The 14,093-nt window shown below is 36.4% G+C and overlaps 1 protein-coding gene across 3 annotated transcripts; it reads left to right on the forward strand.

The window, feature by feature from the left end:
• Positions 1–6,106: 6,106 nt before the first annotated feature.
• cchcr1 (coiled-coil alpha-helical rod protein 1) lies at positions 6,107–13,721 on the forward strand. 3 transcript variants are annotated; one of them, XM_011483612.4, is made up of 20 exons: positions 6,120–6,278; positions 6,376–6,454; positions 6,673–6,937; positions 7,020–7,187; positions 7,316–7,433; positions 7,651–7,845; positions 8,071–8,234; positions 8,337–8,451; positions 8,614–8,724; positions 9,702–9,848; positions 9,932–10,042; positions 10,131–10,237; positions 10,315–10,427; positions 10,517–10,589; positions 11,160–11,278; positions 11,348–11,536; positions 12,777–12,878; positions 13,045–13,190; positions 13,268–13,370; positions 13,454–13,721. In XM_011483612.4, the coding sequence occupies exons 2-20, from the start codon at positions 6,385–6,387 to the stop codon at positions 13,597–13,599; spliced, it is 2,562 nt and encodes an 853-aa protein (XP_011481914.1). In that variant the 5' UTR covers positions 6,120–6,278; positions 6,376–6,384; the 3' UTR covers positions 13,600–13,721. The 3 variants fall into 3 exon arrangements, with proteins under 3 accessions (XP_078787394.1, XP_011481914.1, XP_078787393.1); XM_078931268.1 differs by having other exon boundaries at positions 6,107–6,585; XM_078931267.1 differs by having other exon boundaries at positions 6,120–6,454.
• The last annotated feature ends 372 nt before the right edge of the window (positions 13,722–14,093 follow it).

A 14,093-nucleotide genomic window follows, 5' to 3' on the forward strand; every position in this document is an offset into this window, starting at 1 on the left:
AACAATATGGATTTCAAATATGTTGCAATTGAAATAATCGCTTCGTGGAATAGACTGAATGTACAGATTAAAAAAACAAACAAATAATTTAAGATTCTTTATATTAAAAACATTTTAGCACATTAAAAAATCACATAAAAATAGAAAATTTTAGCAAAATCCAAAACTTTTCTTATAAATGAACTTTCATATAGTTTAAAAGCAGATTTATTTTAAGTTATGGGGTTAACATGAAATATTTTTTTATATATTTTAATAAGAAAATCCTGCAATGATCCCTGAGCATTTTCACCGTCTCTTAATTCAGTTGTATCTTTTTGGTTTTTCCAAAATGTTATGTAAGTATTAATGATTAGTTATTATAGGAAAAAACAGTCTTTCTGCTTCCGACATTCCTTATACTGCTTATGTGCAAGTTGGGTGGATTCCAATTCAGTGTTTGGTTTCAATTCTAAGTCAAGCCTTTAGTCTTAATCTGTGTAAAAATGCATAAAAAGTTACTGTAGAGACCTGGCTTGGGTGCCACAAAGCCCCCTCTGATTACCAGTTCATGTGGTTTCAGTTGCACTGTGGTAATGGGCCTTTGGGTGCTTTTGTGTGCTGCTGTTGCTGCAGAGGTCTGCCCTGTTTCTTCTTGATTATGTGGTTGACCAATCTCCACAAGGGTGTAAATTGGGAAGGGAACTGTACAATTGCCTTAGCGGTTCTGAGGTTTGTTATGCTTTTATGATTATAAAACTGTGATTAGGTGCTTTAATTTTTTTTGTCCGTTTGTTTTAATGTATTCTTTCAGGAAAATCTGCCTTACTTTAAACTTTTTGTTTGTTTTGTGGTGGTAGATAGTGGTTATGTCTGTACATTGTATTTGTTTTTAGGTTACAGATTTGTTTTTCTACTTTTTCTATGAAATGGTTAAATTATTCTATTCTCCCTTTCTATTTACTATCACATGTTTGTCTTTGTTGACAAGTCTCATTTATTTTCACTTATATGTTTTCACATTATTATAGTACTTCACCTATTTTAAATTTTAGCTAAACCCTGTGCACCTGACAAATGACCTTTCTGACCAGTTTTGGTTCTCATTGCAGACATTTGTAATTTTCTTTTACTAATCTCTGCGCCATTTGTGGAAATTCACTGTCATGTTTTTTTACACATACTAATAATTTTTGACATTTCAAAATCACAGCAGCTATTTAATTTCTTTTCTTTTTATTTTATTTTGGAGTCTAAATTTAAAAGTCGTTCATTCATTCGTTCATTTCTTTCATTCATTCATTCATTCATGTTCTACATATATATATATATATATATATATATATATATATATATATATATATATATATATATATATATATATATCTAACAGTTTTATATAAAGTAGGTCCCCAAAGAAAAGAGATTACTTGCTTGTTTTTTCCTTTTTTCATTTTGGCTTCATTTCAGCCACATGAATAATTGCTCTATGAATAAAGGTATATTATTGTTTGCCAGAAGTTGCACTTAATTAACATCAGGACAGACGATAAAAATAAATAAATACTGTCTAGAAAACGTTTGAAAACACATTGCAAGGCGAGAGTTGATTAGGATATTAAGTATATCTAAACTTCAAATTTTATGTATCTTAGATTGAAGGTCAAATAAATTGTGTTATTTATGTTATGACCAAAATTGAAAATCAGAATTGTTTACAAGCAAAATTTTTAAGAGAATACTGTATATATATATATATATATATATATATATATATATGTATGTATATATATATATATATTTTTACATCTCTAACCTAGATTGTGTAATCCAATGAGAGTTAAGATTTTAAGATTAAGATTCTAATGGGATATTTAAAACCTCGTTCTGTAAATGAATTAGATCCTACATAACAAGGAGAGGATCTCATGAATTCCACCTATTATAATTGATAAAGCTGGTAAAGTACCTTATCTGCTTTACTTCTGAGATTTTTCAGCTAATTTTGTGAGAAAAGACTACTAAAAGTATTTTTATTCTAATTATTGACAAAAAATAACTACATAAATCTGAAACAGAGAAGTGAGTTGTCCCACCTTAAGAGTGACAAAATTAAAGTAATTTATTTATTTTAAAAAACGTCATTGCAGTAATGGTGTTGGCTGCAGTCGTTCCACTCTGGCTCACAGTGTATTGTCAGGATAAATATAAACCTAAAACATGAACCAAGAGGAGAAAACTGTACAAAGTAACTTACAGAACAGTCTGTGAGATATTGGGTGAGACACATTTGCTGACCGAGCATGTTTGTTCTTAATAATGCTCAGTGGCCATTTCAGCCATTTAGGTGAGAGCTGCTTTTTTATGGTTATTGTGAAAAATGCTGCACAATGATGTCTCTTTTAAGTGGAGTTACCAAGTAAAGCTTTTTACAGAGACCAAAGTGGATATGTTCTGTTGATGCTCATAAAGGCTAATTCTGTTTGAGAAATGGAATAGGTTTATGAGGTCTCTGGTACATAAAGTGTACTGTGGTTATGCGTGAAGATCACTGAAGCAAGTTTAGCCATGTATCCCCCTGTGATTATAGACATACTCCAGATGATAACAGAGGATTGTTCCCCTCTCTTTTTCACGGGTATGTAATCTGCGCTCTGGTATCTTTGTCACGTTTAAAAAGAGCAATTAAACTTGCATTTTGGAGATGTATTAATTAAAAATGGACTTTACAGACCAGATATTTGCAGGGATGGTTTCACCACACATACCTTAAACATAGGCTGAATCAGCCTTGTTGAGCATAAAGTTAAAGTAGCCTTCTGTGCCCAAGGGTATCCTTTGGTGAAAATGAGACAAAGCAGGTTTACCTCCTGACACTCCACTTCACTGGGGCATTTCACACCTTTCCTGTTTTCTTTAGGAAGACATGTTTAAATGCACACAAGTTTTTATACTTATTTTTCTGGGGTACACTACACCTGATATTAAAGTTCTTAAAAAAGTATTTAGCTTGTTCAAAATGCAGCAGCTAGATTTTTAGCAGAAACTAGCAGAAGAGAACACATCCTGTTTTAGCTTAACTTCACTGACTCCCAGTTGAATCTAGAATCAAGTTCAAAATCCTCCTGCTAACCTATAAGGCCTTTAATGGTATGGCCCCAGCCTACATTAAAGATCTCATTGTGCCTACCAACCAAACAGAACAATTTCCTGACAAATGCAGGTCTGCTTGTAGTTAGTAGAATATGTAAAAGCACACCTGGAAGTAGAGCCTTCAGCCACCAACCTGTCTTATGGAATAAGCTCCCAGCTCATGTAAGAGAGGCTGACACAGTTTCCACAATCAAAGTTTCAAACCCTTTGGACAGGCTTATTGCCAAGATAGCTAGTGATAAGAGACTATTGAACTTACTATTAACATTTTTGCAATACATTTAATGACAATAACAATTAGTTGTCAGTAGGCTGCGAGAAGTTTGAAGCTGGGAAAAGTATGGTGCACTGGGGTTCTGTCCTCTATTCTCATCTACTTCTCCTGTCCTCCATTATTGATCTTTTATTTATCATTTAGTTCTCCATGCCTCTGTTTGTTGCAGTACGATTCATTTACTGACTCTCTTTCCCACTCCCCTTTGGGGGAGCAGGAGTGATTCCAGATTCTAGTTTGCTCGTCTGTGCTCCTGTTCTTGACTTTGGCGTTGGACCTCGCCTCTGGCTCGTCTTGGGCCCCCAGCCGTCCCCCAACTCCATCTGGATGAAGGTCATCTGCTGGACTATTTAAACATGTAGTTGTAGAGTTCGATAAGCTAATTCTCCAGTCAGAGTTCTGGTACATCGCCGTACGTACATCCTGGGAGACGATCACTTCTTCATGTGGACATCCCTGAGGTTTATTCTTTTTTTTCTGGAATCTATCTTTTTTGTAGGAGTTTTACCTTAACAAGAAGGACGGTCTAAGGGCAGGGATACCATAGCCTAGTCTGTTTAGTTTAGCCGTTACCTACTGAACTCTATATCGTCATGTTCTTTATGATTTCATGTTCATTATAAAATTACTGGTATGAAGCCCATTAAGACGACTATTGTTGTGATATTGGGCGACATAACAGGAAATGAATTAAATTGAGTTGAAAACTTCCAGAGTATTTCTTCTAATTTGTTATAAGCATGAAAGGCAAAATTATTTTTTCATCATGGTTTTCTGCAGGCTTGCAGGATTACCACCAACAACTCATAGCAAAAATGTCAACAAATTTGAAGAAAATTTGAACATGCTGAAAATATTCTAAAAACAATTATTGGTTTCCCACAGAATTATCCAGTTTGTGGTAGAGAGCAGGGTAAAGTAAGAGCACTCTAAGGGTGTTAAAGTCAATAAAAAAAAAAACAATTTTCATGCTAGCCTTTGTTTTCTTGGTTTCCTGTTTCATTTGTGATACTAAACAAATGTTATAAAAAATACAGTAGTGCCAGAAAGTTAGCCTTTTTTAAACCATCAATCACACATTTTTCATGTCTAAAAAAGAACATCAATGTCAGAATGTTGGAACAGTTTGAATCACTATTGATTTAAAAAAGTCCTTTATGTCATTTTGTTGAAATATTTTTTTATTAATTAGAGTGAAATTCACTCTGGTTTTTACCAAACTTGTTAATTTTCTTTAAAGGTTTATGCATACAAAGACTCATAATGTGAATATGAAAAGCCTTATATATAAATAAATACAAACACGTTTTTAATAATTCTGTGTAATGTTTGCAGAATCATAGTGAATATTTTTTGAAAGGGAATTTAATAACAAAGGAGGATCTGAGTCATGACGTTTTACTAATAGACAAAAGCAACTAATATAAATAATGAAGTATGAAATGTTTCCTATACTTCGTTTTTGCCAGTTGACCATGTAAAGCAGAAATATTAGTTGAAAATTGAGCCTATCACTGTCTTTTTCAAACACTTACCCTTAACTTTCCTTTGTGTCCAGAAGCAGGCCATGAGCACAAGCTTTTGCCTTAATGTTGCAATAACCAGAACCTAATCTTTTATCATCTGTGACAAGTCTTTTGAGGTCAAATTTCTGTTTTCTGATGTTTTTTTTTCCTTGTTGGTAGTTACTTTCAATCCCACTTCCCCCATACTTTATTGTTAAGATCTTTCTGTGAAGTATAATGCTTTAAATGGGTATTACATCAATAAACATACACAGTCTGCATGGTAAAATATTGTGCAGTACTCCCTCTAATCTATTGCTTTTTCAATATTTATCAGATTCACACCCGACCATTCTTATTGTTGCATAATCTTTCTTGGCATGAGTTCTCTGCTTTGTTGAGACAACTGTGTATCCATTTTCACAATAATTGACATCCTATCATTGTCACCTTGAATCAACATTTGATCCTTTATGTAAAGCACCAACATCAACATTTCTTTTGACACCATAAACAGATTACATCAGATTAAAATTTAATGAACCCCTGGGGAAAGTGGGTCAGAGCTGCAGCAACAGAGTAGAGGATTTAATATACTACAGGTAAGAGCTGGTTTGAACAAACATGAATAGATGCCGCAGATGCTTGAGAAAAATGCAGCACAAAATTCTTTAGATAGATAGTCTTTATTGTCATTGCAACATTGTACAACGAGATTAAGGTGCAAAAATAGTCAAATGGTAAAAAATAAAATCACAATAAATAGTATAAAAACAATATAAAATACAGCAGACATAACCCACACATGCTTGGCATTTACTGTGTCAAGCAGACAGAAACATATGATAAACACAATTTATGGATTTTCATCATCACATTTTTAGAGCAGAACTGTTCAAATGGCAGGAAGAATAAGACTGATACAACATTTTTAAAATATAAATGTATGTTAGTAGTACAGTTACAATTCTGCAGCTTTGCTGTTAAATGAAGGAACACAACCATCTAAGTAATTCTGTATCCAATTATCTAGAACACAATTTAGTTTTATTTTCTTTTTCTAACTATTTTTTAGCCTGCAATGTTATTTTTTTTTAAAAGTCTGTGGAGGAGCAAAAAGTATGTAAACACGGACGAAAAACCTTTAAGTCAATATTTAGGGCAAAATCACGCAATCGCCTCAACCCCCCCTTCCATTTTCCCATGATGCAGTGCGCAATTTTCGTATTTTTCTAAATGTTTTAAAAAAAAAATCAATACATTTCATGTATCTTATTTTACTTTTTTTTTAATTAATTAAAAGTGTTAGAAATTAGCAAACTGTGCACGTTTATAGTTACTGCAAAACATTTGTAACAGTAATTAAGGTAACGAAAAGTGACGAAAAGACTCATGGGAACGTAAACAGTGTTCTCCTTGTTTTTGAAGGCACAATTTTGACCGTCTCCTGTCTTTTTCTACCAGCCGTTAAACATGGAGAGGAAAAATATCGTCAAAGAAAAGCTAATAGTTCCTACGGACTTTATTTCACCGGCGCATTTAAGTAAGTTAAAGTTTGACAGCTTGAACAAGTCGAAGTAACGTTAGCTTTTAGACAGTGTAGCTAAAAATGTCTAATTAAGTTCGGTGGTAAACTAAGTTAAAGGGCCCTTCTTACTATCATATACCTGTAATGTAAGCATGTCTTTGTAATTTTATACGCTAAAAAAGCTAATGGAACCAAACACACAGTAAAATACACGTACTGCTTTTGTTATTTAGCCAATGTCCAGGGGGACCTAATGCCTCCGTCACACTTTGAATCGGGTGTTCAATCATCTGGAGCCCACAGAGGGGTTCTAGTAGGTCCTAAAACTTCACCTCAGACTACCTGGAGGAACCCAGTTCCGATATCAGGACCCAGGGATCCAAGTCTTGCCGGTCCATGCTTCACCTTTCCTCAACGTGAGGACAATCGGGAGATGATCCTGCTACAAGGAGACTTCTTAAGAGCAAACGAAGCTGGGGGTCAGCCTGCAGCACACAGGTTGAGGTTTATTTCTGAGTTGTTGGTCTGAAAGGAAATTTTAATCTTCTCTGTGTCATTAAGATTATTTCCTTGAAAACAGATTTGGAGAAAAAGGAGAGCAACAGTACACATGGGAGTCACAGCACCAGCTTGGGATGGAAAAACACAAGGCTGAAGCTGAGAGGTTAAAGGGTCAGGTGGAGGCCCTGAAAGAAGCTGCAGAGAAATACAGAGAAGAAATGAAAGATAGAGAGATCACCCTGTGCAGGTATCACACTTTTTTCACTCTGTTTTGGTGTCTGATTATTTGATTTTCATATTTTTCTGCACAGCTTACCTCTGAAGAGTATATTAAAAACATGTCAGGATGAACTTGACATGATCTTTGTGCAACAGGTGCACCCATGAGCTGGAAGTAGCTCGAGAAAATGCATCAAAGGCGAAAGCAGAACTCAGCCAAGTCAGGGAGGAGCTTAGCCTCAGCAGAGGACAGGAGGAGATGATGAGGTTGCGGGTAATGATATTTACTCACAGAACATTTTATGTCCACACTGACTTACACAAGAGTCGCCCCTGGAGTAACTGACATTGTCTAACTCCTTTTGTCAGTTTGTGATCTGGCATTTTCTCCACAGATTGCAGTGTCCCTTTTAGCTTTTAGGAACATCCTGGAGTGTTATATTCTCACAAACGCTGAGTCTTCAGTCTTTTCATGTTTTTGTGTTTTGCAGCTGGAAAAAGTGAAAGCAGAGTGTGGAGAGGAGATAGCCCAGCTGAGGAGATCTTTGGTAAAAAGCAAACAGGAATCCAGAGAGCTTGCTCTTAAGGTTGAAATGAGTAGGCTGCAGGCTGAAGAGGAGGCGAAAGAGCAGGCTCTCAGACTCTCCAAACAACTGGAGAAAATGAAGGAGATGCAGGAGGCACAGGTTTGTGGCGCAGCCTGTCGCAGCAAGATTTTATAAACCTTTTATTTACTGATTTTATTGACCTTCTGTCAAACAAAGGGTTCACTTCCAAGAACTCATGTCAGCTGGCATCAGTTCTGCTGAACTCTTGATGTTTCCTGCAGTAAAGCAAGTGTAGTGAGACCCTTTGCTTGAGTGGGATCAGTTTGGATTCATTTTTCTTCTTTTTTCTTTCCTTACTTCCAGTTGCAACATTTAAACGCATCGCACTATACAGAGTTGGACACAGCAAGACAAGCAAACTCTGAATTACAGGACAGGCTCCAGTCGATGTCCACAAAAGTGCTGCAGTTACAGAGCGCTCTGATGGAGGCGTCAGCTGAAAGGGACGAACTGAAAGAACATTTAAGGTGCAGCTTTGCATTTCAAGCACTATGTGTTCACATTCGCTAATGTTCCTTAGTTTCTTTTTCTTTCACTGCTTCTTTATTAGTGTGTATTGTTACTTTCAGTCACGTGGGACGAGCCTTCGAGACCCAATCTGCGACACTGCAGAGCCTCAGAAATTACATCGGCCAGCTCACCCCAGAGAGAGGAGAGAAGGAACAATTAAAGGAAACTATTGAGGTTCAGACAAAATAAACTGTACTGATCAAAGACATCGGCAGTAAATTGCAAGCGCTTCTGTTCACCACACCATAGAAAAAGAAAACATTAAGCAAAAGAGAAACTCATTTTTAAATTCAAAACCGTGCAGTGTTTCTGCTTCTAATCTTGTGCATTTTACAGAAGCTAAACAAAGAGAAGGCGGCTCTTCAGACGACCACTGAGCTTCTGACTGTCAGACTTAATTCTGTAAATGAGATTCTCACCCTCCAAGAGGAGAAGCTGGTTAAGAAGGTGAGTGTTTCAAGATAGAAGTCTTTGTTTATTACAGCCAAGACCTCGTCTTTCTGGCTAAGCTACTGATTTCCCGTTTAAACATTAGGCTGCTTTTATACATTAATGTATACAATTTATAGAAAATTGTCTAAAGACTAATCTACATCATAATCACTGACCCAAACACATTTCCCAACTTTACTTTTAGTTCATTCAGAAAACCATCATCTAAGGAAATGGGTCACAATCACAGCTTACTGTGTGAACTCCCAGGGTTCTACTAATGTCTCTTGGTTTTACTCACGTCTCATCCCTAATTTGCTTAAAGGAAAAGATCAGTGCTTAGTTGGTCATGCCTTTCACTGTGGTCACATTTTAGCTAAATCATGTTGAAGAAACAAGATCCAAAAAATGATCCAAAAAACTACAAGATCATATAGATAAAGTATTTTTTTTTTTTACACAATATTTTTTTGGTCCCACTAAACTTCTGGGTCCTTATCCATGTACTTTAATTGGGCTGGTATAAAATATTTTATCTCTATTTATCAAACAATATCTTAATCAGCCCTATCCTGAAAAAAACAAACAGATTTTATGACTTACACCTGAAGTTGAAAATAAGCAAATAAAGTTAAAATCATAAACAAAATGTTACCAACAGTAACAGATTTCTCTTTTGTTCAGATGCTTTAGGTACCTGTGAATATATAAAATTGTTAAACAATCATTAATAACACTCACACTTTCATATTAATAAATATTTATTAGTTATTTTAGTGAAAATGTATATAAAACCGAATTTTTTGCAGGGGAGGGGGGAGTTCTCCTCAAAATATTTTGAATACTGTGTGTATATTAACAGCTAAATATTACTGGTTGTAATGTTGAGAGTTTTGGTCTATTTTGGAGATTTGGAGATGAACATTTAGGATGCTTTGGAAATGTGTTTTTAAATTTAAACCTTATCTGAAGAAAGTATGTGTGTTTTATAGCAAACCTCTGCAGATCCTCTCCAATGGAAGGAGCCTGACATCCTTCAAGTGCTTCAGCTGTGGAGAGAGAAAGTGTTCAAGTTGTGCGTCCAGCTTCGCTCTAAAGACATTGAGACGAGAAGAGAAAAAGACAAAGTTCTTTTTGATGTATGAAAAAAGTCATTTGTTCTTCAAACTCTGTACATTTCATCAGTGTTATTTTTAACCAAAAAACACTTGTTCTGTCTCAGGTGAGATCCACGGAGCAGCAGCTCCAGCAGGAGCAGCACCAGAACCGTCTGCTCCAACACAGTCTGCAAGACAGGATGGCAGAGCTGGACCTGGAGAAGGTAGAAAAGGAGGTTAGCATCAGAACGTCTGAGCTCATAAAGACACTATAAAGATGTGTCTGCATGTCGCTTTTCTAAAAATATGTTGTTATCAAACTAGACACTGAGGGAAGATTTAACAAAAGTTGAGAGAGAAAATGCTGAGCTGAAGTCACAGAACCAGAGAGCAGAGGCTGAAATCAAGATCCTGATAGAAGCTGTGCAGAGGTAACTTTTATTTGATACAAATTGATTTTCATTTCTGTATTTCCTCAATGGTATTTATTGCAGTTTTTTCTCAACAGGTTCCAGAAGGAATTTGACCGCAAGACCGCAGAAGTAGACTCTGCTAAAACAAAGCTAAACACTTTTACCCAGAGGCTCTCTTTTGCTTCTAGAAGAGTGGAGACCATCCAGTGTAAGGCTTCTGGGGTTAGCTTGTTGACAGAAATTCTTCCTCATAGACGTGCATACAACATTTCAGTGAATACTGTTTTGGTTCTGCAGGTTTGGTCATGAGGCGAGCGGCTCTGCAGAAAATTGAGCAGGCGTGTCAACCACCAAAGCAAGAAAAGAACAGGTATAGGTTCACAATCAGATGATTGTCGTGCACAAACAGACCTGATTGGATAATTAAAAATGGTTCACATGAGTTTTTCCCATCAGATCTTATTTAACTAAATAAACCCAGTTCAAATAAATATTTGTTGAACTGGGACACTTGTAGTTTTGGGCACAATGACATCAAGCACTTTTATTTTTTTGTTTATTTTTTTATGTTTCATTTAAAGTGTAAAGAGTATATGCAATCATATTTTCTATTTGTCTAGATTTTCTACTCAAAATTAGGTTCACGAGTATTTTTGTTTTGTTCTATGGAAACAGTGATCCGAGATTTTGAACAAAATAGATCTTCTAAATATCACTGCATAATTTAAGACGTGACATCATTTTGCATCAAAAGCAACATTTCCCTTCAACCCTGTCAAAGATTTGAATTATTTGAATTATGAAAATTTAAGAATTCTTTGAGAAGGGTAAAAACTGTATTAATAACAAGTTTATATGGACTTGATTGTCTGTTTTATTGATATTTTTAACTTTGCATTTTCTTACAGTTCGTCTTCTTATAGTATTTTTTGTCTTGCAGCTTGACAAACTTGCAGACGGAATACGGTCTGATTTGCGAGGAGCGAGACAGGCTGAGTCTAGAGCTCAAAAGAACCCCAGAGCTCATTGAGAAAGCTCTCGCTGATCTGAAGGAACAATGTGAGATCATGTTTTGATTTATGACTTTTCTGGAATCCATGATTGGGATTAGACTTCTTCTGTCTGCAGATGGGAGTAAAGTCAGGCAGCTGGAGCAGGAGCTGGAGCTGAGCTGCATGGAGGTGAAACAGGCTCTAGCCGGTAAAGAGAAGGCGGAACAGAGGCTGCAGCAGATCCAGGCACAGCTGGATGAGACCAGCATCAGCTTGGAGACACTTCCCTGTGAGCTGCTCCACCAGCAAGAGCGAAACCAGCAGGGTGAGGCAGCGACTTGACTTTGAACGGAACTGGCCTTTTCTGGAAAGGTTCTTGTTTTGATGCTTCAGCAGCCTTACGGGGACCCGGACACTATGTCTCCAGCTGATCAAGTGGAGTCAACCATGTCAAACTGAAACTTTTGTTAAAAACTGATCAGCTTTGAGAAAAAAAGATATAAAGAACATTGTTCACATTCTTATTGTTCATGTCCTCCTGACTACCAGAAATGTAAAGTTGTCCATTATAGAGGGTATTTTAAACCCCAATATTTCCCAACCTCTCTACTACTAAATTTACTCATCTGGTATCTAAGAGGACATTTAAGGCTTTTCAATGTTACTAAGTGGAAAAGGATGGGGCTTATTTTTTTTCTCTGGTAGTTGGAAGAATAACACTTTTTTAAATATCTGGAAATCAGAACAAAATTTTGTGTAAAATGTTTAGGATATGTCTTCATATAATGTTTTTATTTTGCTTTTTAATTAATAATTTATCCAATTTTTTATTATTTTGTGTCAAACCTTGTAAAAACGTAACACTACTGGATTCCTTAGCTTCAGTTCTTTTTGATTTCCATATTAAGTGATGATGCAGGCATCACATTTACCGTTTACCATAAGTGTTTACTTTCCTTTAGAGGAATTTTTATTTATTTTTATTATTATTATTATTATTTTTTTTTTTTTACAAAAAATAGTACCTAAAAAGGAAAAAAAGTGAAGAAAAATACCACAAAACCATCCAACTGTGGAGACTAAAACCCAGATATAGAGGGAAGGAAAGCTGAAGTGCTGATTCTCTGAATCATTTAGGATTGTGTTGGTTGAAGGCAGAGGGCTGAAGAGGATGTCTGACTGGCAGGTCGGCATGCAGGCATCCACATTAGTTGGAGCAACAAACAATTGATGAGTGGATTATGATTTTGGCATGACACACTGCTGAGTTGATGAGATGAATGATTGCAGGCAGGTGTACAGCCTGAGAACCTGCCAGGCAGCAAAGGAGAGAGGAAGAAAGAATTACACCCAACACTTTGGTAAACAGACAGAAAAAACCTCAACGGGGAAAAGAGGCTGCAAAAACACAACTTTTTTTCCTTTAAAAAAAAAAAAGTGATCAGAAGTGTCTTTTACTCGTTCCTTTGTGCTGTTTCATTATGTTGCCCTGGAAAGGAGAATTGATCCATTGATGCACTGAAGTTGAGTTCATCCCCTGAGGTGCATTTGTTCTTCTCCTCCAGCCCTGCAGGAACGAGTGTCTGCGATTGAGGCTGCGCACGCTGAGAAAACGAAAGAGCTTGAGCTCCAGCTGCATGCAGCCCGCAGAGAGCACACCAGAGCAGGTAGATCCTCGTCGCTGCCTGTCGCAGCTCCACGTCAGAGCGCCGAGGTTTATTACTGATGCAGACTGTAATTTAATATGGTCGAATCTGTTTGCACAGTATATTAGCCGTGTGATGGAAGATCATGTCCCTGTGGCTTCTGATGTGTCTGTTTTGTCTGTTGCAGTTATGACTTTGCTGCAGTTTCAGAGACAGGCAGCAAGACAACACGATGAGATAACAGAAACTCCAAACTGGGGGGGTGAAAACACAAAACAAAATGTCCTGAATAAACATGTAAAGGAGATGGAGGGGAGCAAAAAGTTTCTACATGTAAGAACAGACTTTAAAACAAAAACGCTATACAAGAAATGTGTGTGTGTGTGTCTTTTAACGTGACTGTGCTTTAGGTCATGGCCTCTAAAGAGGCCCCGATGGCAGAACACGCACAGAGTCGAGAAACTCCTTCAGAGAAGAGGACTTCTGTTGAAGCAGAGGTCCACCTTCCTGCAGGTGCTGAGAAATATCCTTAATCTAATCGTAACCAATATTTTAGACCCTAACATTCACACAGGGCTAACTCTGTTTTCTCCAAGAGAGACTCCTGAGTGTTTTGGAGGAGCTCCACACGCTTAGCGCTGCTGTAGTAAACAGCTCTGAAGACTCTTCAGAGGAAGAACTCAGAAGTGACGACAGGAAGACTTCTGCTGACCTTCTGGACAGTCAAGACATGAAGAACTGAAGAAGTTTAACTACTGATTAGAAATATAAAAAAATAACCCTATTTTTACTCCATTAAGTTGAGCCATAAAGGCTGGAATCACTTTCATGTTGACTAAATAAAAATTATAATATTTTACATAATCTATTAGTTATTGTGACTTTTTAAATTAAAATCAATAAGAACTCAGGAAAGTATACAAACACTCGTGAATAGTGGGGCACAAACAGATAATCTTCAATAATGTACTATTTCTTTATTATTTTACTACTTTTTAAAATGTATTTGGGTTATTTAAAGGACAGTCTCGTTTCCTACTTTAATTTTGCCGTTCAGCTAAAGTAAGGATTTCCTGCAAAATGCTTTTGGGAGTTGCCTCCAAGTGTTTTCTCGTCACACACAAAGCCTTTTTTTTTCAAATTACATTTAGGCACATTGGTAAAGATTTTCTACTGTAAAAAATCTATATTTTCTATTTGACACTCCTTTATAGAGCAGTCATAAGAGCAATGAGG

Source organism: Oryzias latipes, chromosome 14 (genome assembly GCF_053564925.1).
Source record: "Oryzias latipes strain Hd-rR chromosome 14, Olatipes_Hd-rR_3.1".
Taxonomy (NCBI): domain Eukaryota; kingdom Metazoa; phylum Chordata; class Actinopteri; order Beloniformes; family Adrianichthyidae; genus Oryzias; species Oryzias latipes.

Excerpts from the sequence above, each read along its gene's own strand:
- cchcr1 (XM_078931267.1), top strand. The coding sequence starts at position 6,385 with ATGGAGAGGAAAAATATCGTCAAAGAAAAGCTAATAGTTCCTACGGAC. Across the intron at positions 8,235-8,336 it reads GAACTGAAAGAACATTTAAG|TCACGTGGGACGAGCCTTCG; the intron begins GTGCAGCTTTGC and ends TGTTACTTTCAG. Across the intron at positions 9,849-9,931 it reads AAGACAAAGTTCTTTTTGAT|GTGAGATCCACGGAGCAGCA; the intron begins GTATGAAAAAAG and ends GTTCTGTCTCAG.